We start from the raw sequence: 23,187 nt of genomic DNA, 5'->3' as shown, positions 1-23,187 counted from the left end.
TTTTCTTAATAGGAAAGTTGCAGCTAGAAAATCAGTTGCTGTGGCCGTTCTGCCTATGCAGAGGGTGTCTCGCTGCTGGGGGGGTTTTCAACAAATTTTGCTATTGTCCTCCACGTCAGCGGATTTTTAAACACGGTGCTGTGGGTCTCGTTTTCCAGCTTCAGAAAAGTGGCATTGCTGTTTTTGGCCAGAATTTCCCCATGCGTGCACGGTATGAGCCAGTCTGCTGCTCCGTGTATGATAAGAATGCGCATGCGCACTTTCTGTATGTTTTGGAGAGAGTTGTATCCCAGCCCGTGCATGGCATACGTGGAGCTGTTTGGGAGAACCATCTCGATAAAATTCCACAGCTTGTACTCCCTCAGCAAGGAGATGGTGGAGCTGAACGGGCTGACAAGAACAAGCTTTTCTATGTTAACAGGCATCTTTTTGCCCGTGTACCTCATCAGGTACTCAAGCGCTATGGCAGTTCCCAAAGAGTACGAGATTATCGATATGGACATAATGTTTTTCTTCCGGAAGTAGTTCACGCCAGCGGACACGTCCTCAATGAAAGCACTTCGGCTGGGAAGCCCCTCAGAGTCGCCAAACCCTCGATAGTCTATGATCAGAGCGCCAATGCCCTCGTTCAGCAGGTTTTCGACCTCGTACAGCTGCGAAAACGTGTTTCTGTTTGTGGAGTTCCCATGCAGCACCAGGCTCCACCCCGCCACGTCTTTCTCTTTATTGTACACAACCCACGCGCCTATTCGCTCCTTGGACTTTGTCATAATCTTCACATTCTTAACGTGGATGTGATCTTTAAAGGGGCTCTGTGCCTCCTTGGGAAGTTTTATTTTGCTTAGCCCAGACGCGCAGAAAATATGTTTTATGAGCCGAGACAAAACAATTGCCTTGAGATACTCTTCATCTGAGGGCGCACTTAGCTTAGGGGTCAGCAGCATCTTGGAAGAGAACTCTTCTTCGCTCTGCGTGTCTATCTCGTCTTGCATGGGTTTGTCCATAAAACCGTGTTGCATCTTCCGTATAATATTCAAGTCCGCTGATCTGATTGGTCATCAGAAAAGGGAGGCCAAACCAAGCCCGAAAAGCACCAGCAGAATGCAGGAATGCACCAGCAAAACCAATTATTGAAAATCGGCATGTTCATGCAAGGCAGGCCAGTGCACACGCAGAGCACGCCAAAAGGGCCTTTCTGAGCATGCCGTGCATTTGCATCTGTGGGGGTGCAAAAGAAGGCCAAGTGAAGAGATTGCACTGCAAGGAGCGCATCCATACAGTCAATGTGGCTGCAGGGTGGATGCCAAAAGAAGGTTCTCGGCCCAAACAGATAACATTTACGAAAGTAAACACAAGCAAGGCCAGACCTGGCAAATATTTAAACATTAAAAAGCTGTCATCACAGGAAAGAGCTGCATCTAGAACTTTCTCTGCGGGCTGCATTTACTTCCATGGACTCTTTTGGGCGGATATTGGTTCCATGTTGCAGTGTGGTAATGTGTTTGTTTATTAGCTAACATTAAATTTAAGTCGAAAATATTTCAGCCTTAAACAAGCAATGAAAAAACCATTGGAGAGCATAGAGGCTGAAGTTTGCAAGAACATCTCAGAAAGCATTGAAGTGCTTCCGCAAAGCGAATTGACCCCTGGACAGAAGATGCTATTTCATTTTAGTAACCCCCAGACAAATAAAATAGGTAAGGGCCAGGGGCCCTGGAAGACCAAGGCACAGAATGCATTCCAAGCCAGCGCGGGCAAGGAGCAAGAAGCAGAGAGAGGCAAAGGCCCAGACACTTCCGCCATATTTGCAAGCCTGTCTGACAACAGCCAAAGCATGGGCACAGCTGAGAGTGGTGCGCGTGCAGACAAAACAGCAGTGGATGCAACTTTTGATGCAGAAAAAGCAGATCAGGGCAGGCCCCAAGCAGAAGATGCCCAGGAAAGCAGGCAGAGCCAGAAGGCCCCGGAGGAGCTTGCTAGTGACGCCAAAGAAAAAGCATGCGGGGGCGAAGACCTGGGGGAGGCCCTGAAAGAGGGGATCCGCCCAGAAGGCAGCACTGAAAAGGAGCAAGGGTCGGATGTTTTCGTGGAAGAGCAAAAGTATCAGAAGGAGATGAAAGCGTTGTTCTCAGGGTTTGTGCTCGCAGTTGAGAAAAAGGTAAAAGAAGAAATTAAAAGAGAGGAGGCGACCAGAAGCGGAGGAGTGAAAATAACACAGGAGGAGGCCGAGCAGATGCAGTGCAGAATAGAGGCACTGGAAAAGAGCCTGCAAGAGGCGCGGCATGCAATGGAAAAAGCTGCGCGAATTACGCAAGAAAAAGAGTCTCGGTACATCCAGAGAACAATGAAAACCGAAACCCTCATCAAGGAGAAAGACAGAGCCATTGGGCAGCTGAAAAAGGAGGCCGAGCAGAAGGGCGAAGAAATAGCCATGCTGACCCAGGCTGCAAAGGCCATGCACGCCAGGCCAGGCGAAGCTGTGCAAATGGAGGACGAGCACCAAAGAAAGTTTAAAGAGCTTCGCGCCACAATATCCGCCCTGCAGGAGGAAATAAAGCAGATTGGCCTGACCAGCTTGAAGGCAGAAGAAGAGAGCGAGTGCAGCAGCACAGAAGAAGAGTCGCAGAGCTCAGAGAGGGAGCAGGCAGGCGCGGGCGAGAAGGCCCTGCAAGAAGAAGACAGCGTGGAGGTAGCGCAGCACGAAATAGAAGAGTTTGCAGGCGCGGCGAGTGAGCTTGAAGAAGGCGAGCAGAGCAGGAAAGCCCCCAGCGAGCCCACGCCAGAATTTGTCTTTTGCCGGATAAAGGGCCTGCCAGCATACATAATGAACACGCCCCCAAGCATCCTGAGAAGGCAGTGGTGCGCAATGACCGGCATAAAAAAGTGGGATATGGGCTTTATCATGCCTATGTCTAAGACCAACATACAGCTAGCAGTGCCTGTGGAGCAGGCCTCCATGCTTCTGAACATAAGCGCAAAGTACATCGGAATGGGAGTCCACAACGTCATGCTGAAAAAGCATGTGGATCCGCTCATGTTTAAAAACATCTCTAAAGAGGAGATTCTGGGCATGCTCAAAACACACGCGCAGCAGCTGGCCTGCAGAACAGAAATGAAGTACACGCGCCTGTATAGGCTGGGAAGCCATATTTTGCAGTGCAAGACGCTGAGCGAGTTCTATGAAGGAATGCCGAAAAAGAAAAAAAGAGTGCAAAAAGGCAACTAGCGCCCAAACACGTTTACTCAGGCCATTCCACACGTAGAAAGCTGTTTTCGGGCGGCTGTCACACAATAAATCCTGCACACTTCTAGGCGTTCTGTCTTTTTTAAATTTCAGTGCTCCAGATGCAGAGTGTGCACGTATATTGGAAATTGCGGAATATGGGTCTAGAATCGAAAAAAATCAAATAAATATCTTCAGATAAAAATAAAATATGCCCGTAAGTAAGGAAGACAGAGAGAAAAGTGTGAGGAGGCCTGAAAACAGTGTCGTTTTCAATGATTTTAGCGATGAATATGTAGTGTCAAACGAACTGGATACTGGTGCACCGCCTGCCGCAGCAGAAAATGCAGCCAGTGCAGAAGCGGCAAGGTGTGCTGAGGTAAGAAGAAAGCTGCAAAGCAAAACCCAAGCAGAGGCGTGCAATCTGGCAGAAGCCCACAGAAAAGGCAGCTGCGAGGAAGGGCAGGAGGATGTCTACAAAGAGATCCAAAAGGTCAAAAAGACAGTAGCCCGGCTGAGCTCTATTTTGTTTAAAATCACAAAGGGGAGGCCTCTGGAAGCAAAAGAGCCCGTTCAAGCGCCTTTGTCAAGCCCTGCAAAAGGCACGAGTGCCCTGGAAGATGCCGATCTAAGGAAAAAAGTCTTTGTGCTGGAGGAAGACCTGAAGAAGGCCAATGTAACTATAGGCATTCAGAACACCCAGATAGACATAAAACAGAAAAAAATAGACAGGCTGGCTGAGATGGTGGAAATTCTGAAAGAGAGCACATACCTTTGCAGAAAGCCTGAAGACGGCAGAAGAGTGCAGGAGGCCTCGGGTGAGGGCGAGGGCCAGGAGCTCATGGCACAAGCTCTCTCTGCGAAGTTGCACAACGCGCTGGCTATTTCAAAGACTGAGCTCTCCAAATAAGCAAGAAAAGACCAGATGCGTACATAGTGCATATAATTAAAGCGCATGAATATTCTATGTTTTTGCAAGCCAGATAGCTGCTGTTATTTTATAGTGTCCTGCATGCAGTGATTTATTTTTATGTTAAGCGAGAGCTGCTTGGCCTTTTCTTTTTAGAGCACGCCCCCTATGAGGGCAGACCAATCCAGCCGCATCTTTCAACGGTTGTTAACATCGAGTTCACACCGCCAAAGTGCACAAATGCCCAGACTTATTTCTTCCTGGCACCTTCAGCTGCAAAGAGGAAAGTGCTCTTCTGAGTGCTTGCCAGCCCTCTGTGCAAACTCGGGCAAGTTCAATATAGCACATAAAGATCAAAAGATCCTGGGATAGTGCGAAGTCCGCATCGTTGCAGGGCTCATATACAGCATTGCGGGAAAGACTGCGCCCTCCCAGCGTGGGCATCGTCAGCCCCTAATAACCCGTCAATGTCCCAGGAGCGGGCTATTTTCACAGCTTCAGCAGAACCCCAATAAATCGTGCAAGAACACAGCAAGAGCATATGCAAAGACGCACGCAGCTCTACATGCCTTTTCTGCACTTTTGGCCTGTCTTGCAGAGACGACTCATAAACACATCTGAGTGCCCGGGCGTGCGCAGAGGCAAATCCCATGGGGAATATATAGAGGAACTCGCAAAATATTTTATGCCAGAAATAAACTCAAAAGATGCCATGGCCTCCATAGACATTGTGTCGTACGAGTCCATCACAGAAGAAGATGCAAAAAATGCAGCAAGAGTCCTGGACTCTACCAGTCTGACACTGCCCGATGAAAAAAGGCTATTTCTGAACAAGTTTTATTCGTCAGACTAGAGGCACGGGAAAACTATTGCGGGAGCTCAAAGCGAAAGATTTTTTTCTCGCGGAGGGTGAGAACATGCCCGGACGAAATCATAGCGTAGAACTGCTCGATGTCCAGTATACTAACGGTATTTGCACTTGTGTCTCCATCGCCTTTGCATACAGTCCCTCCTGCGAGCTCAACAAGCATTAACTCTGCCTGCGTCAGTGTGCTATTTACATCCTGTATGCCCACTCCCTTCAGAACAGGCTCAGCGTGCACGATTTTGTGTGCCATTGCAGGGGCGTCAGAGTAGCCGTATGAGAAGTCGCCTCGGACTATGTTGTTTTCTGTGAGCTGCTGTAGAAGGACTTCCGCATGGAGTGTGTCGTAGTCTGGGGCGCATATTCCTCTGGATGCCTCAAAAAGCTCAACGTACCACATGAAGGAAATAATGGGCTTTTTGAGGAGAATCCCTGCGAGGTACTTGTACGTTCTTTTGCTCAGGCCTTTTGGGTCTGTGTTGGCAATAATGTGCGTAGAGTGCTGCACTAAATCTGGGAGCACGTGTATGTCAAGGCGCAGAGTCTCTGAAATGCCGTTTACCGTGCTGCGTATAAAGTCAACTTGTTCTGCAAGGAGGTCAGAGAAGGCCAAGCGCACCTCCACGCTTTTGGGGGCTTCGCTCTCGGGGCACGGGAGAATTCTCTCCGCCCTTTTGAAGCAGCATAGAATTCTTGAAATGCAGTACCTCCTATCGCACAAGGAGTCATTTGCGATACTTTTGCCAAATTGTGCATCGAATGCTCCGGCCATCTTCTTCGCATGTTTGCATCTTGATCTAATAAATAGTGCTTTTGGTCCTGATCGAAAAGAAAGATATTTTTTGTGCGATGGGGCCAAACCATCTGGAAATCACTGCTAGCCCAAGAAAACTATGCATCTTTATTTATAGCTGGCGGGCTTCACTGCCCTGCATAGAACAACATATGCGCTCTACTCTATTCCCCACAGCGCACTGTAGCCTCCTTTGACTTCAGATGGGCCTCGCACTCCTGCAGGATCGCATGCTCTGGAAACTCTCTATCCATTGCATTCACATAGTTCCAGTATGCATCATTTCGCTTTAGAATGGGGAGGCCTAGAAGGAAGGCCCTCTCCTTTTCAACTGCATCTGCGCTCTCCTTAAGCAAGGGCATAATAAGCGTGTGCCGTATCGAGAAGGGCGAGTTGTTTCGCACGTCCACCTCAATGAAGTATTTCGTGTACTCTAGGGCGCTGGGCACATCCTGGGTGCACGCCAAAAATACCCCCCAAAAGTGGATGTTTTTGGGTTCTTCTTTGACCAGCTCGAGAATTTCCAAATCAGTTGATATTTCATGGCTTGTTTTTCTCAATACAAATTTAAAATGATGCCAAACTTGATAATTTTTCTGGTTGTCCGCGGCCTTGGCTTTTATCCACGCGAGCTCGTCCTGCAAGGTATACTCTGCTTCGGGAAGGCCCAGAAGAATCTTCCTCCTGTCCACCCAGACGGTATAGTTTGTTGGAAAGTGGAACAAAAGTGTGGACGTCCTGTGGAGAGCGTCAATCGTGTACTTTTCTGCTTTCATGGCTTCGATATGCTTTTCCATCAGGACCACATAGTCGCTCGGGTACTTTATTCTTATTTCGGCGTTTTCTTTGTTCATGCGGGGCAAAATAATTTTATTTAAAAGCCCGTGCTGGAGACTTTTTCCGCAGAGCTGCCTGAGACATGCTGCACGTTTTTCCACAGGCCCTGCAGCTCTGCGGGAAAAGCCCGTGAAAAGCTTGTCTCTGCACTGCCCGAGCAAAGAAAGCGTCTTTTGAAAGGGGAAAAGAGACAAAACAAAAAAGATACAAAATACAGACCCACCAAGTACACGGTTTTTCCGGGCACAAGAAGCCCATGGGAATAATAATAAAGGGAAAAGCACAGGAAGTCTCTTTTCGCACAGGCGGGGCAGTTTTTCGGCTGCAAGCATCTCTACACAAATCTTCTTTATTTTGTTATTTTGTTGGCGCATAAAGTGCAGGCCTTTGCAGGCTACTCGGACCAGTCGTTCAGTATTGCAAACTGCTTCCTGCACCTGGAGTGGTTTAGGATCGAGTGGTCTATAATCTTCTTGATTGTATTTTCTGGGACGTACTTGCGCAGCAGGTATCTGCACAGGTCTGTTTTCAGGCCTATCTCTGCAATGGCCTCGCTAATGATCTGGAACTCCGTGGCGATGTTCTTCAAGTGGTTCTCCTGGAAAACCACCTTCATCCGCACAATCTCCATAAGAAACTCCTCGTCGCAGGATGCCTGCTTTAGCCTGGCCTCAAGCTGCATCTTCCCCACAGACTTTATCCTTTCCCTTAGCTCGTCTGCCTTGTGCAATACCTCTTTCTTTTCCTTTTCCGACAGAAGCCTGTCTATCTTCGGGAAAAGAACAACCGTTGCCTTGGACAGATTCTTTACAAGATATCCCAGCGGATCTGGCTCGCCCTCCTCAGACCGCGTGAGCATTTTCACGAGAAACTCCTTTATCTGCGCTGGAAGATGCTCGCGCACCCCCTGTATTTTCTCGGAGCTGCTGACAAGAAGGGAAATAACCTGCGTGTCTTCCTTCTCCATGCCCTTCCACAGCACTCGCGTAAGAGCGGAAAACACCTCGCCAACCTCATGCATGGACGCTGCGTCGTCTATTCCCTCGGCCTCCAGCCTGTCCACCACAGCCTCAATACTGCTTGCTATGTCCTGCACAATATGGAGCTTCTTCTTAAGGAGTCCCACAGCATCCTCTGGGCGCGCAAGACTCTCGGACTTTAGGCAGGCCAGCATCTCCTTCTTAAGCGTGCCAGCATATGCCCCCACTGCATTCACCAAAAAGTCGTGCATTTCCTTCGTTTGCCAGGTGACTAGGTCCACAGCCTTCATCGAGTTGATCATGTACATAACAGTTTCTGTCTGCGCCTCCGTATACTCCCGGATGCCTCTTAAGTGCAGAAGGTAGTCTCCTGCAGCTGGCATTTTTCTAGCCCCGATTTCCGCCTTTGCAATCGTCAGCAAAGTCGCAAAGGCCTTATTGTGGCCCTCCGGGTCCACCTGCATGTATATTTTGAAGTAGTGCAGGGACTCGGAGATGCTTTTGCACGTCTCTATTCTGCGGACAATTTCAATCTTGAACTTGGCCAGGATTGGGATTGTTTTTGAAAACAGGTAGGAGATAAACTTTGAGCTTTTGAACCGAGCAGCCTCTTTTTTAACAAGCGCATAGTCCATAAGGAAAGACGTAAAGTCGCTGACTTTCAGATAGTCGTTCAAAATTGTTTCTGCGTTGAAAAGCAGGCTGTTATTCAGGATAAAGTCCATTTGCTGCTGCTTTCTGTGGATTTCAGAGTTCTCCCGGATAATGGGGCTTATCAGAGCCTCCATGGCTGCCAGCCCTTTAATGTCAAAGTACTCTGAGCTGTCCCTGTTCACCTTCATCTCCTGCAGCTCCTCCAAAGTCTTCCTGCACTTTATGTACGTGGTGAAGTTGTTCCGGATCAGCTTCTCCCTCCGCATAAGGGACTCATTCAGGGAGTTTGTCAGCGTCATTTTTGCGTTATCTATGTCCTCAATGTCCAAGTCCTTCAGGGCAGCCTCCACCAGCGAGTACGGATCCCTTTTTTCCTCCTTGCAGGCACGCAGATGGGTTTTCTGGCTTTCCCCACACTCTGCCTCTATGTTAAACTCCCGCAGTATTTCTTCGGTGTCTTTCATGCAAACAGAGGGCGAATTAAAAGTTTTCGTATTTATTCCGCCCAGTAAAATATTTTATGACGCATGCAGTCGTTTCTGAAATGGAGTATATGGTGCCAGAACTGAGCTACTACAAATCTCGGGCGATATTCAAGCAGGAGGAGATCCAGGCCATTGTCAGAAAAAGAAAAAGCTTCGAGGAGATGCTGGCGACTAACCCCAGATTCACTATATTTCTGCTGTACATTGAGTACGAGGTGATGCTGCAACGGATCTATGCGAAAAGGGCGAAAAAAGTCCACAGCAAGCGAGACTACATCAAGTCCCGGATAGACAGTCTTTACAAGCGGGCGCAGTTCAAGTACCCGGACTCCGAAGAACTGCGCTTTTCGCACCTCGAGTACTTCATCCACATAGGAGACAAGGCGAAAATAAAGGAGCATGCGCTGGAGCTGCCCAAAAAGCACGCGGGAAGCCAGAAGGCATGGACCACTGCAGCAAATGCGCTGAGATCAGTGGGGGACGTGGAGAACTCAAGAATCCTCATGCAAAAAGCTCTGAGGGTGGCCCCCTGCAAGAAAGACATGTTAAATGCGTACATCAAAATGGAGGAGAGCCACGCACAGAAAGACTCCGAAAAAATCCTGGAAATATTAAGAAAGCACGCCCAAATAGAAGCATAGTGTGCGTAGCAATGCAATAAACTAAGCCATTTCAGCCTGAGCAATATCCGCGCGCAGCGGTGATTTAGACAGCTCCATTTATTCCTTGTGCGCGTGCACGTTCCACGCGAGAAGTAGAGGCCGCATTTGCAGCTCCTGCGCAAACAGACACATCCAACAAGAGTGCAGGAGATGCTGCGGCTGCTTTGTGTTTGGCATGCGATAGTAGCCTAACTCAGTCATCGTCCTCGTGCGCGTCAATATATTGCACGCATGTATCTATTTGGTACGCCAAGGCCTCGAGCGAGTTCTCCTTCTTGTAGTCCAGGGGTATAAACCCGAGCAGGCCCTGGTCCCGGATAATCGTGGTCAGCGCGTGGTTGAACTTTTTCTCCCTCGGGGTGTGTGCAGGAAGTTTTTCCGCAATATTTTCAATGTCCATTCCAAAAAGAAAGTCCTCGAGGTCCTCGCTTGGGACTAGATCGCACTTTGTGAGGACGTTTATGTGCGGGACTTCAAACTTGCACATGGAAATGGTCGCTGAAACTGCAGCAGAGACAAACTTAGCCGTGTCAAATGCGTGCGTTGCATCGAGTGCGTATATCGCCATTGTGTAGTGGTTTTTCCCCATCTCCTGGACTATTTTCATTATGGAGTCGGAGTGGACGTAGAGCTCTATCTGCCCGGGACAGTCAAAAATAAGAAATGCGCCGTCGTCCTCCGGCAGCTCCATCACGTCCAAATGGTCAGAAATGGCCTCCAGCCCCGCCATCAGCGCCCCGTTTGGCCCAAAGTCTGCCTCCTCCATGATTTCTGCGACTTCAATGTGGTTGCGAATGTCAAACGAAAAGTCCAAATCCTCCAGCGTCTGCGCAGGATCTAGATTAATTATAGATACGCTTCTATTTTGCGAAGTATAGTACTCCTTCAGCATGTGGGAAAGAGATGTTTTTCCAGATCCAGCTGGCCCAATAACAAAGAGTGCATATCCCATTAAAATTTTTCCATGCTGTTCTGTGTTACATCCATTCTGGAAAGAGCAGGCCTGCATGCAGTAGACACTTTGCTTAAAAAAGGCTTCAGACAGCAGCCAAATCAGGACGGGGCAATGGTAGAAATAATGGATAGTGCCCGGTGGAAGATGGACCTAGTCGTCCACTTGGACAGGCCTGAGGACTGGCTGCAGTTTTACACGAGGCCGTTTTCCGTGCTAATTGTCGTGCATCCTCTGCTGAAAGAGGGCGATCAAATTGATTTTTTACAGCACAACCAGTACATTAGCGGGATGCTGGAGGTGAAAAAGGGCTTCCTAAACAGAACCAACCTAATTGAAGTCCGGGAAGACAGGGTTGAAGAAGTGTGCAACCACAGAAGCAGGCCGACGTGGCAGGAGTACTTTATGAGCATAGCCCAGGTCGCAGCAACGCGCTCCAACTGCATGAAGAGAAAGGTGGGAGCTGTTATTGTAAAGAACAACCGCGTTCTATCTATAGGGTACAACGGCACGTCCACGTCGACTGTAAACTGCTGCGACGGGGGATGCAGCAGGTGCAACAACAACACGCACAAAGGAAGAGAGCTCGCAGACTGTTTCTGCATCCACGCGGAGGAGAGTGCCTTCCTGGAAAGAAACTCTGCGGATATTCGGGGATCTGAGCTGTACACAACCACGTACCCGTGCCGGCTCTGCTCCAGAAAAATAGCACAGCTGCAGATATCCAAAGTCTACTACGTGCACGAGTACACGTGCGACCCGGAGATAAAGCATCTTTTTGAAACGAACCGGATCGAAGTCATAAAATTATCCGAGTAGAGTGCTGCAATAAAGTGCATTTCCGTAGATGAACGGGCGGTTTGCCCCTTGTGGGAAATATGCACTTTTCTTGCAGGGATCTCTCGAATGTGCGCCCGCATGGACTCTGGTGGGCTGAAACGGGCTGAAACTTGCTTTTCTGGGCGAGCGGCAGCACCGAGTAAGTTGGGGCTGTCCAGCACGCGGCCATGCCTAGCACAACCCGTTCGGTTTACAATAAAAACAAGCAGTGGTATTTACTATAGAAATCGCTAAATCACAGATGCAAGGCACGGCAGGCCCTTCCTACGCCTTGCTGTTCTCCAAGAACGCCTCCACATGCCTTCTTGCTTTTGTGTCTATTTTCGGGCTTGCCGTCTTCTTCTTGCAGACGGGGCATCTGTTTAGCACGCAGTACTCGCAAACCGTGTGCTTGCACTTGAGCTTGACAGCATCCACGAGCAGGTTGTTGCACTGCGGGCACTGCAACTCCTTGGGAATGGACCTCTCCTCTGCAGGCTTGAACCGCCTGGAAAACTCCTTTGTTTGTGGCTGTGCGCGGACGAACTTTCCCTCTTCGTTGAGGAGGACGGACGTGGGCGATGTCTCCTCAACAGGAACAAGAAATGTTTTCGGGATTCCCGTTGCCTTCTTTATTCGCATCGAGTCGTACTGCTTGTTGCTGTTTGTAGGGCACATTTGGATAAAGTGCCCTTTCTGCCCGCACCTGAAGCAGGTATAAGACTCTGGCGGAACCCGTGCCCCGTGCATGCTGTGCATGGATATGCTTGCGGTCTCCTCCTGCTTCTTTGCAGCCTCTTCTGGCTGCTTCATTTTTTCCAGCGCCTCCTTGTACCCGACGTTAATGTAGTTCGGGACTCTTTCTATGACAATATTCATGTTGCTGTATATTACCGCATAGTTGTCTGTAATAGGGGCCTTCTCGTTCTCCACGTAGAATATCAGGTGATAGTCGTGCAGGGTCAGGTTCCTTTTTGTGGCTATTTCTGCCTTCAGCTCCCACAGCGGCATTGAAGACCTGTCTGTTTCCACTTTACTAAAGTCTCTTTCAGATCGAAATCTATAGAAGACTTGCATGAAAAATATTTGCACATGCATAAAGAGTATATACCAAGAGACATATCCAAGATAAAGTTCGAAATACTCAAAGACTCAGAAATACGCGGAATGTCGGTTGTGTCGGTTTCCTCCCGGGACTTGTACGCAGGAGAAAACAAGTCTCCGGCAGCTTTAGGGCCGCTGGACTTGCGCCTGGGACCGAGCACAAAGGACACGGTGTGCAATACGTGCGGCGAGAAGATGGCAGAGTGCTCTGGCCACTTCGGGCACATCGAGTTGGCCCTCCCCGTCTTTCACCCGGGCCTTCTCAAGAACATCCACAAAATCCTGCAAAGCGTGTGCAAGCAGTGCTCTTCAATACTGCTCCCGAGCGAAACGCAGGCACAGCTTCTAATAAAGCTCAGAGCGAGAAAAGATAATCGGTCCCTGCAGCAAAGAGTCATCAAAAAGGTGTACGACGAGTGCAAAAAAACCGTTGAGTGCACGAAGTGCATGAGCATCAACGGGATTGTCAGAAAGACCGGGTACAAGTTCTTCCACCGGGTGCACAGGCTGAAAAAGCACGACACGCAGAAAGAAATTGAAAAGTCTCTCTACGCAGACTCGGTGAAGGACAACCCAGACCTGGCCAGCTGGGTGGAAAACATGCCAGACGAGTACATATCCCCTGTGACAGCTCTGGGCATCCTCAGAAATATTTCGGAGGACTCCAAAGCCCTGCTCGGGATGGCGTGTGACGCGCCTTCTCTTATGATCACATGTCTTCCCGTTCCCCCAGGAACTATCCGCCCGAGCGTGATGTCGCTGGACTCTTCCTCGAACGAAGACGACCTGACAATCAAGTTGAGCGAGATCTCGTATACCTCGCAGCTGATCCGGGACGAAATAGACAAGGGCGTCTCGCTGCATGCACTTTCCGAGAATTGGGACCTGCTGCAGTCGCAGTGCGCGCAGCTAATTAGCTCAGACTCCCGGCCAGACTCTGCAAAGATCCGGAGTCTTGTGCAAAGGCTGAAGGGAAAGCACGGGCGCTTCCGGGGAAACCTCTCCGGAAAAAGAGTCGAGTTTTCCGGGCGTACCGTTATATCCCCAGACCCAAACCTAAGCGTGGAGCAGGTGGGAATTCCCGAGGAAATGGCAAAAACGCTAACGGTGCCCGTGCCCGTAACAGACAGCAACAAAGAAGCCCTTTCCCTGCTCTCCAGAAATGGGTGCACATCCTACCCCGGAGCAAACTACCTGCTGAAGAACGACCGGAGAATATTCCTGCGCCACAACAACACCATTGACTTGGAGAGTGGAGACATTTTGGAGCGGCACTTGCAGGACTCCGATGTAGTGCTTTTCAACAGACAGCCTTCACTGCACAGGCTGAGCATAATGGCACACAAAGTGAAGGTGCTTCCTGGGAGGACCCTTCGATTCAACGAGTGCGTCTGCTCCCCCTACAACGCAGACTTTGACGGGGACGAAATGAACATACACCTGCCCCAAACAACAGAGGCGCGCGTAGAGGCCCTGGAGCTTATGGGGGTGAAAAACAACCTGGCAGTTCCCAGAAATGGCCAGCCTCTTATTGCAGCCACGCAGGACTTTATAACGGGCAGCTACCTCATTACAAAAAAGTCTACTTTTTTCACGAAAAAACAGTTCGGGCAAATGATTGTGTATGCGCTCCCGAATAGGACCAGCAGAATGCAGGCCAAGCCCACAATTTTAAGGCCCGCTGTTCTCTACACGGGGAAGACCCTGATGGGGCAGGCACTAAACCTGACTGTTTCTGTGGAAATTCGGACCCGAAACTGCACGCCCAACAGCACGTATGCGTCGCAGAACGAGGGGATGTTCGTCATGAAAGACGGAGAGATACTTTTTGGAAGGGCTGACAAGAAAGTGGTCGGCGCAGAAGAAGGCACTATTTTTCACTACGAGCTGAGAGAGGGCGGGCCCGAAGTGGTGGTGAAGGCGCTGGATGCAATTGCCCGGCTGTGCTCAAGGTACCTTGGAGAGGTCGGGTTCAGCATAGGCCTGGACGACGTGTTTGCAGAGAAAGACCTTGCCCAGCTAATTGCGCAGGCGGTTGATACGTGCCAGGCTGAGGCCATGGAGAAGCCCGAGGACAAAACCATTTCGATTCTCTCCAGGGCCCGAGAAGACGCAGGGAAGCACTGCATAGAAAAACTCTCCTCGGGAAACTCGCCTGTGATCATGCAGGCGTCCGGGAGCAAGGGAAGTCTCATAAACGTCTCGCAGATGGTTGCATGCGTGGGACAGCAAGTGGTTGGAGGGCAGCGGATTTCCCTGGACTTTGGGGACCGAACTCTTCCGCACTTTGCAGGGAACACCCACGCAGCGCGAGGGTTTGTGCAGTCCTCATTTTGCTCCGGGCTGTCGCCAACCGAGTTCTTCTTCCACGCAGTGAGTGGGCGAGAGGGGCTTGTGGACACTGCAGTCAAAACGGCAGAGACGGGGTATATGCAAAGGCGGCTCATGAAGGTTCTGGAGGGCGTATACGTTGCATACGATGGAACAGTTAGAAGGGGCCAGCAGATCATGCAGATGCAGTTTGGAGACGACGGCCTGGATCCAGTTCTCCTGCAAAAGGGAACTTTAGTAACGGACATGCCGTCTGCTTACAACTGGGCTCTGGACGCGAAGGAGTCTGCAGATGGAAGCACGCTTTCTGAAAGCCACTCTGCCCGCATGCACCCGTCGGCTGTGCTCATACAAAAAGCAGTTGCTTCTGTGTGGGGCTCTATATACGACCCAAGCACTGGGCAAATAGCGGACTCTGTCTGGGGCGCAGTTAATAGGGAGGTGGGATACGTCCTTTTCAGGCACGAAAACAGCCACATGACGCGCCTGATAAATTCGTACATGTGCGAAAAGGGCGCAGATGTTGCAACAAAGCAGCTCTTCACGAGCAAAATGCTTTTCCAGGCGCTGAAGTCGCAAATAGAGTACGGAACAGCTGTGGGCGCACTGGCAGCGCAGAGCATAGGAGAGCCTGGCACGCAAATGACGCTGAAGACCTTCCACTTGGCAGGTACCTCCGGAGCCAGCATTACCCTCGGGGTTCCCAGGTTGAAAGAGATCATAAATGCAAGCACGGCAATCAGTACTCCGCTTATAAAGGTGGTTCCTTTGCCCGGGCACTCCGCACTGCTCCCGGAGAGAATACAGCCAGTCACCGTTGGAGACATTGCAGGCTCTGTTTCCACGAACAAAGTCTCCGCTGTGTTCCGGATCCCGGAGGCGCAGGTGGAGAAGCACCGGCTGGAGAGGGAAATGAAGTTGCTGGGCAGCGCAAAAAGAGACAACTTCTACTGCTGGGAGACTCCCTTGGAGAAGCCTCTGCCCTCGGAAATCGACAAACTCCTTAAAACCAGGCTGAGGGGAATTTCCACCGTCTCTCGCGTGATAACTACAGAGAGCGAAATCATCGCTGAGGGCACGGGGCTGCAGGAAATACTGGGCGTGGAGGGCATAAACCCGTACGAAACCAGCACAAACAACATATACGAAACGTACAAGACCCTGGGGATAGAGGCTGCCAGAGAGTCGATTGTAAAGGAAATCCAGTACACGATTGGAAGACACGGAATATCAGTGGACGTGCGCCATATAGGCCTGCTCGCAGACGTGATGTGCTTTACAGGGGAAATATGCGGAATGACAAGGTTTGGCCTGCAGAAAATGGGGGGCTCAAGCGTCCTCACCCTGGCCAGTTTTGAGCAAACGGGAGAGCACCTTTTCACGGCGGGATACTCCGGGTACGAGGACAAAATTGACGGCGTAAGCGAGTGCATCATTAGCGGGCAGAGAATTCCAATTGGAACGGGGGCGTTCAAAATTCTGTTTGACTGCAGCCAGCCGAAAGATGCAGACCCGAAAAAATAAATGCATTTCTATGCCCGCAGCACTGGAGGAAGCAAAGAAAAAATACGTCTTTGAATTTGGATTTTTCGTGGGCAGAGACTAATTTTTCTTTTCTTGAAATATTTGTAATGCAATGTATACACCCTATTTATAACTCGGGCTGATGTTTTCCAAATGACGAACAGCCAAGAAAGACCAAATGAAGTGGCTGATGCTGGAATGCCGTTTGGGTATCCGCCTCCTGCGTACTCAGAGGCACTGACTCTCCCTGAATCTAACTGCGTGTATACGCCTCCCCCAAACTATCACGATATCGTTACCGGGTATATAGACCCGCGGCCATCAATTCACATACCGAGCATACTAGGGAACTCTGGGCTGCAGCTGCAGGATCCATACGCCCATGCAGCTGCGCATGGAAACATGGGGCTAGACATAAGCACGCTAGGGGTAGGCGGGAAAACGTACTTTGGAGCAACTGCAGTCTACATCCTGGTTCTTTACAGCATTCCCATGTACATAGTTGGGCCCTTTCTGTATACGGCCCTTACTGAGCACATTTCTCGCGTGATGTGCGGGGGAGGGAAGGCGTTTCCTGCGGGGCTAGAGTCGGACGAGTCGTATTTGCTGCTGTCGTACGGGCTCATTATCGTTAGCTTTTTGGTGCTTAAGTCTGTCCTTATGTTTTTCGTCGGGAAGCTCAGCTATTTGGGCGTTTTCTCGCCCAGGCTCCGGACGAAAGTAGACTTTACTCTGGGCCTGTACCTCCTCGTAGGGCTTATAAACCTCGTGATTATGCACATGGTCTATTTGGTGTATGATGAATGCGCCAGCACATTTGCACAGTACAGCGCGGAAATAGGAATAGCAGAGCATTTTCTCCTCTTTATCGCGTACTATGCTATAATCTCCCGATACGTCCAAAAAATATACGCGTATACAGGCAGGTGGAATGGAGTGTACTACAGGGACACGTTCTTCTTTGAGGACTGCACCCTGTCTCAAATTCGGATGTACATTGGCATCTCGATTTTCCTGTGTCTTCTGGGGATAGCAGGCGGGGTCTGCCTAACATTTGACGGAGTTTTGGAGGTTTTGAGCTTCTTTGGCGTATATGCGCAGAAGGCCGTATGACCCGCACGGCAGAAGTTCTGGAGTTCCAGCTCTGTAGAGTGCAGTGCATGTTTATCGCCTAGGCCCAAAGCAGAACGCGCTGGAATGCCCATAGACCGCATAAACTCTGGTTTCTGCAGCTGAAAAGGCCCGTGCTGCACACTCTGGCGGTGCTTTTGCGCTTTTAAAGGGGACTGCTATACGCCCGGCCAGGAAAGAGTGCTTTTGCAGCATGGCACTGGCTGGGTCTAATTTATTTTCCGTGCATGCCTCGGCCGCCTTTCCTTAGCACGCCCTGTAATCGCGTCTGAAGTGAAGCTCGTGTGCATACCCGAATTCAAGACCTGCAGAAGCCGCCTGGAAGCGTTCAGAAAAACTTCGGGCTAGAACTTTTCTTTAGCGCCAACTCCAGGCAGAAAGTGCGTGTGTGCCCGTGCTTCTCGTGCCCAGAAAAGTAGAGAAGTCCCGAGGCGTGCAGGCTTTTGGTGGCTTGGAAAGACCGGGTGCTCAAAATAGCCGTTGCATTTCCTGCGCAGGCTCTCTCCAGTTAAAGATTCTCCAGTATGATGTGTTTATTGCAGATTCATGCGGCTTACCCTGCACTGAGCTTGCAGGAAAGCATCCAAGCAGAGCACCCAAAGGCTCCTAGAAACGCCTGTCTGAGGAAAGTGCTAGCGTGCACTATGCAGAAAAGGCAAGATTTCTGCAGGCGCATACGCCGTGCTGCAGAAGCAAAGCAAGCCTCTTTCAATAAATACAGCGAACTCACTATCACTTAGACAGCAGCCCCACTAGATCCACCCGCACATTCCATATACATAAGTCGCCCAGCGGAATGTCCAAATAGATGCACTTTCCAGGGCATTTCCCTCTGCTTTACTGGCGAGCAGAGGCAAGCCACGGGATAATAACAGCAGAGAACACAAGAATAAGCCCGCATGCACTCGCAAGCACGTAGCTGCTTTTTGCGGGAAGCAGCTGCACTTTTCTGCGGACAGCTTTTGCCTTCATAACTTGCACGGCCACAGGAAAGACTGCGCATATGCCCAGCGTGAGAGTCAGCCCGCACAGGCTGAGAGCCATCGGAATGTTTTTTCTCACTATAAAGTCCGCAGTTGAAAATAGCACGGCAGTCGCCACCCCATACTTGATGGCGCATATCGAAGTCTCAATGTCCTTTCTCCCATAGTGCGCGGCAGCGTATTCATCGTCAATGTGCGCAAGAATCTTCTCAATCCACGGGAACATCCTAGCACACAGTACGCCAATGTGCTTCACTGCAGAGTTCGCCAGCACGACTATTGACGCAAGCTCAAGCGCCCTCATAGCGAGCAGGAACCGCATAAGCCCCCGCCTATGCCTGGCAAGATGCGGAGCTTCCGCTTTTTTCTGAAGCATCTCCGTAGCGCCAAAAAAGAAGTCCCCGCACACGATGCCAAACAGCGACTTGTCGTACACAATAAACCCAACGACTGCAACCATGAAATACACAGCGCTCAAAATGACAGAAACCCCAAATCGGACGCCTCTTTTTCTCTTCTCTTGCTGAAGCCTCTTTTCTCGCATTACAAAGCTGCACGTGTTGTGGAGCATGGGAGTGCATATCGCCGATATTCCGCGCCCGCACAGTGTTTCCCTGTACGGGCTGTATATTATCCCAGGGTGCACTCTAGGCTCTTTCTGCAAAAGAAGCCAGCCTGGGTCTATCGACAGAAGGTATGCCAAAAGTGCTGCATTCACGAGCACAAAAGCCGCGAAAAAGCCTATGTACACGAAGTCTCTTGTTTTTCTGAGGACGAGCTTTTTTTTCTCCATAAGAATAAGAAGAATAATGATCACAAGCAGAAGATTTGACGCATACGACGAGTCTTTGCTCCACCACACGGGAAAAGAAGACCGGCCCACCACCATCCCCACGAAGGAGAGAATTTTGGTGGCTATGAGCACGGCGAAAGCACTGGCCAGAAAAGTGCTTTGAAGCATTGTAACAACGGCGTACGCCTCTGACACTTTATTCACTGGCGCTGTTACAATCTCCCTGTATGTCTCAAAAACAGGCTCGCTTGACTTTTTCTCTTCAGTGGGCTTTCCGCCTGCTCTGTCTTCTGCATGTCTCTCCCCGCCTGGAGATGCATCTTCCTGCATGAACACAGTCCCCATCGTGCCTATTTGGGAGGTTATCTGTATAAACACTCCTATCAAGAACGAGTACATGGTCCCACACACGAATATATGATAAATAATCAAAAACCCGCAATTTTCCAATAATTCCCCTGTCGTGCTAATGACTGCCCGCCCCCACATGTATGCGTCTGTTTTGGCAGTGCCTGCAGTGGGGTCGGGATTCTTGCCCTTGGCGAATTTGTATCGGTTCCCGGCAAAGCCTGGAGCAGGCATCACTTCTTCAGCTGCCTGCGTGCTTATATTCTGGTTGTTTCCTTCAAATTTCATTTTTACCCTCGAGATAGCACAATATATGCCCATGCGAGAAATCTCGCATGTTTTGGCGGGAAATGATCGCGCCAAAGCGCCATTTCAGCGCAAAGCCAGCCTGCATGCGTGTCTACTCGCGCTCTGCAGCTGGCTGGGAAAAAGGCAGCTCCTCGCGCCGTCTTTGCCCATGCGAATTCCAGAAGAAACGGCCAAAATCTGGTAAAAACAGGCAGAGCCCGCAGAATGCCCACAGGAATAAGCTGGGAGAAGGGCATCCAGCCATTGCTCAACACAAATGAAAAATGGCTTGCAGCAGCACATGCCTATGGTAAATTAAACACACGCATATACAAGCACGCAAGTCCAACAAATAAACGCTAATTTCCACATAAATACTTTTTTACTCTATTTAGCAACTTTTCCCCTTGCATTACTCAAATGATATATTATGCAAGCTTTTTCTGTCATTTTTCTGTATCAACACTCTGTGATCCTCTGAGGGCTGCTATTATGAAAATTATGCAACTTGAAAAAAATTACGAATTTGCTGTTTCCTCTGCTGTGCATTTGCCTGTTGGAAGAAAAACAAACATACGCTATTATTTCAGACTCCAGAGAATAGGGGCAAAGAGTTGCCATATACTGGGCTTGGCCGGAGTGGGCATAAATTCTTAGGAAGCACGGGCAAAGTATGCCTTCTTGAGCACATGGTAAGAAGCGTAGGCGTGCCCGAAGAAATGGCCTATACTAAAACACAGGCTACATACGATACTTTTTCGCACATCTTCTTCAGAGAAAACCCCCGAATTTTACGAGGATATTCTTTTTCCTCGGGGACTTGCACTGCATCTCCGCTCTTTCGGGCTGTTTGCGCGCAGCAGCACAAACATAGGCGCACTGTTCGGGCAGTACTTTAAGATTAATAACTACTTGAAAGCATTCGGACCCCCGCCTGGGCCCTGCACCCTCCTGGCATATATGCCCTGCTCAAATAGTCCAAGCACTTCTTAAAGCAGTGCACAACCGGGCACTCAGAAGAAATTTACAGAACTATTTGAGCACGGGCACTCCCCAATGTAAAAAAGTGTTCTAGAGTTTGTGTGATTTACGTCTTCAGCTCTGGGAGAAAACAAGCGCCTAAAGTTGGTTTCAGAGAGGTACGTGGGCATTTCCGCAAGAAAATAGGCGCTGGAGCACCCTCCTGCTGTTCTGAACTTCCATTTCAACTTAGTTCCCAGCTTTATTGATGGCAAACATGCGCTGTCAACTCTTCTTTCTAGGCGCATAGTCCGAATAAAGTCCACTGCCGCATCCGTGTGTGGAATGGATGTTTGGAATGCCAAACCCCCAAATAAACGCTCTGAATCCGCAATTGCACGAAGTTTTCAAAATAAGCGCGCAATCTCTCTCCTGAAGTGCAGCCCAAGAAGGAGCAATTCATAAGACACACTGTCATTCGCAGACACTTTTTCGGGCGTGTTTGGGAGGCGAATGAAAGTGCGATTTTTTCTTGAAGAGAACTATTGTATGCTGAAAGCTAGCTACTCGTAGTTGGTTATTGCTTAGACGGGCCCAATTAAGGGGCTACATAATTTAGATGTTAAGGAATATACCAAATAATGCCTATTCAAGCAGGCCAAGCCTAACAAATAAAAGCTGCAGTTTCACTAGCACCTCCAGTAGTATAAACAGAACAATCCAAAAACGTCACACTTCAACAACAAACAAAGACCAACCCCCCACTGAAACTGCATTAATCCGCCATCCATTCCATGAACCCTGGGCTATTGCCCGGGCTATTTAGTCTTACTGTGCATATTTCATAAGCAGAAGAAGTTTATCTCTCTACACTAAAAAGTGCAGAGTTTTGTCTCTTTTTATGGATTGCAAATAAGTGATTTTACTTCTCTCCGATCGGAGAACTATTTTAATACTCCAATAAAATGTGATTTTATGCATATATAGAAAAAACACAACAAAAATTTAAAATGAATAGAATAGAAGAAAGACCATATGTTTCTAAAATAGAAACCAAGAACACATTCACAGACAAAACCATGGGGGTATTTGGCATTGTTAATGCTATTGTATTTTTCTCGTTTTGTCTCTCTAGCTCTAATTTTGCGGGGAGTCTTGTCTCCACAGCATTTCAAACATATGTTTGGGGCACGCCCTGTGCAGTGCTTTTGTCCTTGGCACTTGGGTTCTTCTTGGTTTCTGTGGGCTGCACGCTGCTTTACTACCTGTTTCCAAAGGTCATGGCGTACACCAATGCGGGCTTTATGCTGGGTGCCTCCTTGTTTTTTGTATACACGTCTTTCACTGAAAGACCAATGATTCCTGGGAATGTTTTTATAGGATTGCTTCTAGTCGCTGTGTCAGTAGTGTTTTTAATTTGCATAGTAAGAAACATTGAATTTGTAAAGGCGATGATTCGCGTGTCTTCGCATGTGATAGTGTCCAACCTGAAATGCATGCTTTTTGTGTATGTTTCTTTCATGGCATTCTTTGTGGTTTTCGCTTGTATACAGGTTGTCTGCGTGGCTTTTGGTGATATGTTTGGTGACCTGAGCTTAAGACTCTTTGATGCATCTACCATCTTCAAGATCGTGTACATGCTGCTGTTCAACCTAGTCTTTTTGATGACTGTCTTTAACGCCTTCTCGGTCTTCTATGGCAAGATGACGCACATGCACATGCTTAAGAAGGCGTGCAATGACAAGCGCTCCGTTATGGTTGAGAGCCTCAAAAGAACATGCAGATCCTTTGGAACTATTTTCATTGCAGGCTTGCTTGCAGGGATTGTTCTTGCGCTGGAGCAGTGTAATGATGCAGCACAAAGGCGAGCATTTAGGAGAAATCAAGACGGCTATATGTTGATTGTACTTTCCATTGTTTCTGTTGTCATTTCGCTGATCCTTCACATTCTGCACATTACTATCAAAGAGATAAACAGATACTGCATGGCGTACAATGCACTTTTCGGAACAAGCTACACAAAGTCCATGAAAAATGCGTTTGCCGATGTGATGTCAAAGAAAAACACCAAGCTCCCGTACTTGGTCAATTTCATGGCAAGTTCTCCCGCTATCCTAATCATGAATGCGATTGTCTTTAAAGCGATCGGATCTATCGATATGTTCCACACCGGAATCATAAAGAAATACCCTACAGGCCATGACAACTTCTGGGCCCTCGCTATCGGTATGTGCATTTCCCAGTCTATAATTTACAGCATGATTAGTCAAAGCGTGCTGACTGCTATAGAGACCATAATATACACCGATCCTGGTCTTATTGAAAAAGCATACCCAGCTAACTCGAAAGAACTTTCCATGCTCTCAACACAGGCCTAACTAGGCCAAGCAGGAAAGATGCGAAAACTACAGAATGCATCCAGCAAGTGCGAAACTGCTGGCTTCTTTCTACAGGCCCTATGGCATCCAGATGCTGGTAGCACAGGCTACTGATCTTTTTAAAATCCTGCAGTAAAATTCATAGCACACCAAAAGCGTATGCAAAA

General features: G+C 49.1%; 15 protein-coding genes across 15 annotated transcripts; 8 read left to right on the top strand and 7 right to left on the bottom strand.

The window, feature by feature from the left end:
* Positions 1-53: 53 nt before the first annotated feature.
* NEMAJ01_1627 (uncharacterized protein) lies at positions 54-992 on the bottom strand (the record flags this gene model as incomplete). The annotated part of the gene is made up of 1 exon (XM_047915465.1): positions 54-992. The coding sequence occupies one exon, from the start codon at positions 990-992 to the stop codon at positions 54-56; it is 939 nt and encodes a 312-aa protein (XP_047771422.1).
* Positions 993-1,558: 566 nt separating this feature from the next.
* NEMAJ01_1626 (uncharacterized protein) lies at positions 1,559-3,226 on the top strand (the record flags this gene model as incomplete). The annotated part of the gene is made up of 1 exon (XM_047915464.1): positions 1,559-3,226. One exon carries the CDS (start codon positions 1,559-1,561, stop codon positions 3,224-3,226), a length of 1,668 nt encoding a protein of 555 aa, XP_047771421.1.
* A 208-nt stretch (positions 3,227-3,434) lies between these two features.
* On the top strand, positions 3,435-4,133 carry NEMAJ01_1625 (uncharacterized protein; the record flags this gene model as incomplete). The annotated part of the gene is made up of 1 exon (XM_047915463.1): positions 3,435-4,133. One exon carries the CDS (start codon positions 3,435-3,437, stop codon positions 4,131-4,133), a length of 699 nt encoding a protein of 232 aa, XP_047771420.1.
* Positions 4,134-4,818: 685 nt separating this feature from the next.
* On the top strand, positions 4,819-4,986 carry NEMAJ01_1610 (uncharacterized protein; the record flags this gene model as incomplete). The annotated part of the gene is made up of 1 exon (XM_047915448.1): positions 4,819-4,986. One exon carries the CDS (start codon positions 4,819-4,821, stop codon positions 4,984-4,986), a length of 168 nt encoding a protein of 55 aa, XP_047771405.1.
* A 13-nt stretch (positions 4,987-4,999) lies between these two features.
* On the bottom strand, positions 5,000-5,770 carry NEMAJ01_1624 (uncharacterized protein; the record flags this gene model as incomplete). The annotated part of the gene is made up of 1 exon (XM_047915462.1): positions 5,000-5,770. One exon carries the CDS (start codon positions 5,768-5,770, stop codon positions 5,000-5,002), a length of 771 nt encoding a protein of 256 aa, XP_047771419.1.
* A 185-nt stretch (positions 5,771-5,955) lies between these two features.
* On the bottom strand, positions 5,956-6,645 carry NEMAJ01_1623 (protein farnesyltransferase/geranylgeranyltransferase type-1 subunit alpha; the record flags this gene model as incomplete). Its single annotated transcript, XM_047915461.1, has 1 exon — positions 5,956-6,645. The coding sequence occupies one exon, from the start codon at positions 6,643-6,645 to the stop codon at positions 5,956-5,958; it is 690 nt and encodes a 229-aa protein (XP_047771418.1).
* A 377-nt stretch (positions 6,646-7,022) lies between these two features.
* On the bottom strand, positions 7,023-8,726 carry NEMAJ01_1622 (uncharacterized protein; the record flags this gene model as incomplete). Its single annotated transcript, XM_047915460.1, has 1 exon — positions 7,023-8,726. One exon carries the CDS (start codon positions 8,724-8,726, stop codon positions 7,023-7,025), a length of 1,704 nt encoding a protein of 567 aa, XP_047771417.1.
* A 56-nt stretch (positions 8,727-8,782) lies between these two features.
* Positions 8,783-9,388, top strand: NEMAJ01_1621 (U3 small nucleolar RNA-associated protein 6; the record flags this gene model as incomplete). The annotated part of the gene is made up of 1 exon (XM_047915459.1): positions 8,783-9,388. One exon carries the CDS (start codon positions 8,783-8,785, stop codon positions 9,386-9,388), a length of 606 nt encoding a protein of 201 aa, XP_047771416.1.
* Positions 9,389-9,602: 214 nt separating this feature from the next.
* On the bottom strand, positions 9,603-10,361 carry NEMAJ01_1620 (GPN-loop GTPase; the record flags this gene model as incomplete). Its single annotated transcript, XM_047915458.1, has 1 exon — positions 9,603-10,361. One exon carries the CDS (start codon positions 10,359-10,361, stop codon positions 9,603-9,605), a length of 759 nt encoding a protein of 252 aa, XP_047771415.1.
* A 12-nt stretch (positions 10,362-10,373) lies between these two features.
* On the top strand, positions 10,374-11,180 carry NEMAJ01_1619 (dCMP deaminase; the record flags this gene model as incomplete). The annotated part of the gene is made up of 1 exon (XM_047915457.1): positions 10,374-11,180. One exon carries the CDS (start codon positions 10,374-10,376, stop codon positions 11,178-11,180), a length of 807 nt encoding a protein of 268 aa, XP_047771414.1.
* A 285-nt stretch (positions 11,181-11,465) lies between these two features.
* On the bottom strand, positions 11,466-12,257 carry NEMAJ01_1618 (uncharacterized protein; the record flags this gene model as incomplete). The annotated part of the gene is made up of 1 exon (XM_047915456.1): positions 11,466-12,257. One exon carries the CDS (start codon positions 12,255-12,257, stop codon positions 11,466-11,468), a length of 792 nt encoding a protein of 263 aa, XP_047771413.1.
* Positions 12,258-12,272: 15 nt separating this feature from the next.
* NEMAJ01_1617 (DNA-directed RNA polymerase III subunit RPC1) lies at positions 12,273-16,139 on the top strand (the record flags this gene model as incomplete). Its single annotated transcript, XM_047915455.1, has 1 exon — positions 12,273-16,139. One exon carries the CDS (start codon positions 12,273-12,275, stop codon positions 16,137-16,139), a length of 3,867 nt encoding a protein of 1,288 aa, XP_047771412.1.
* A 153-nt stretch (positions 16,140-16,292) lies between these two features.
* NEMAJ01_1616 (uncharacterized protein) lies at positions 16,293-17,252 on the top strand (the record flags this gene model as incomplete). The annotated part of the gene is made up of 1 exon (XM_047915454.1): positions 16,293-17,252. The coding sequence occupies one exon, from the start codon at positions 16,293-16,295 to the stop codon at positions 17,250-17,252; it is 960 nt and encodes a 319-aa protein (XP_047771411.1).
* An 855-nt stretch (positions 17,253-18,107) lies between these two features.
* On the bottom strand, positions 18,108-19,715 carry NEMAJ01_1615 (uncharacterized protein; the record flags this gene model as incomplete). Its single annotated transcript, XM_047915453.1, has 1 exon — positions 18,108-19,715. The coding sequence occupies one exon, from the start codon at positions 19,713-19,715 to the stop codon at positions 18,108-18,110; it is 1,608 nt and encodes a 535-aa protein (XP_047771410.1).
* Positions 19,716-21,652: 1,937 nt separating this feature from the next.
* On the top strand, positions 21,653-23,020 carry NEMAJ01_1614 (uncharacterized protein; the record flags this gene model as incomplete). The annotated part of the gene is made up of 1 exon (XM_047915452.1): positions 21,653-23,020. One exon carries the CDS (start codon positions 21,653-21,655, stop codon positions 23,018-23,020), a length of 1,368 nt encoding a protein of 455 aa, XP_047771409.1.
* Between the last annotated feature and the right edge of the window lie 167 nt (positions 23,021-23,187).

Source organism: Nematocida major, assembly GCF_021653875.1.
Source record: "Nematocida major strain JUm2507 chromosome Unknown 2428, whole genome shotgun sequence".
In the NCBI taxonomy this organism is placed as follows: Eukaryota; Fungi; Microsporidia; genus Nematocida; species Nematocida major.
The sequence above is the reverse complement of the archived record's forward strand: the minus strand, read 5'-3'. Positions and strand labels throughout refer to the sequence as shown.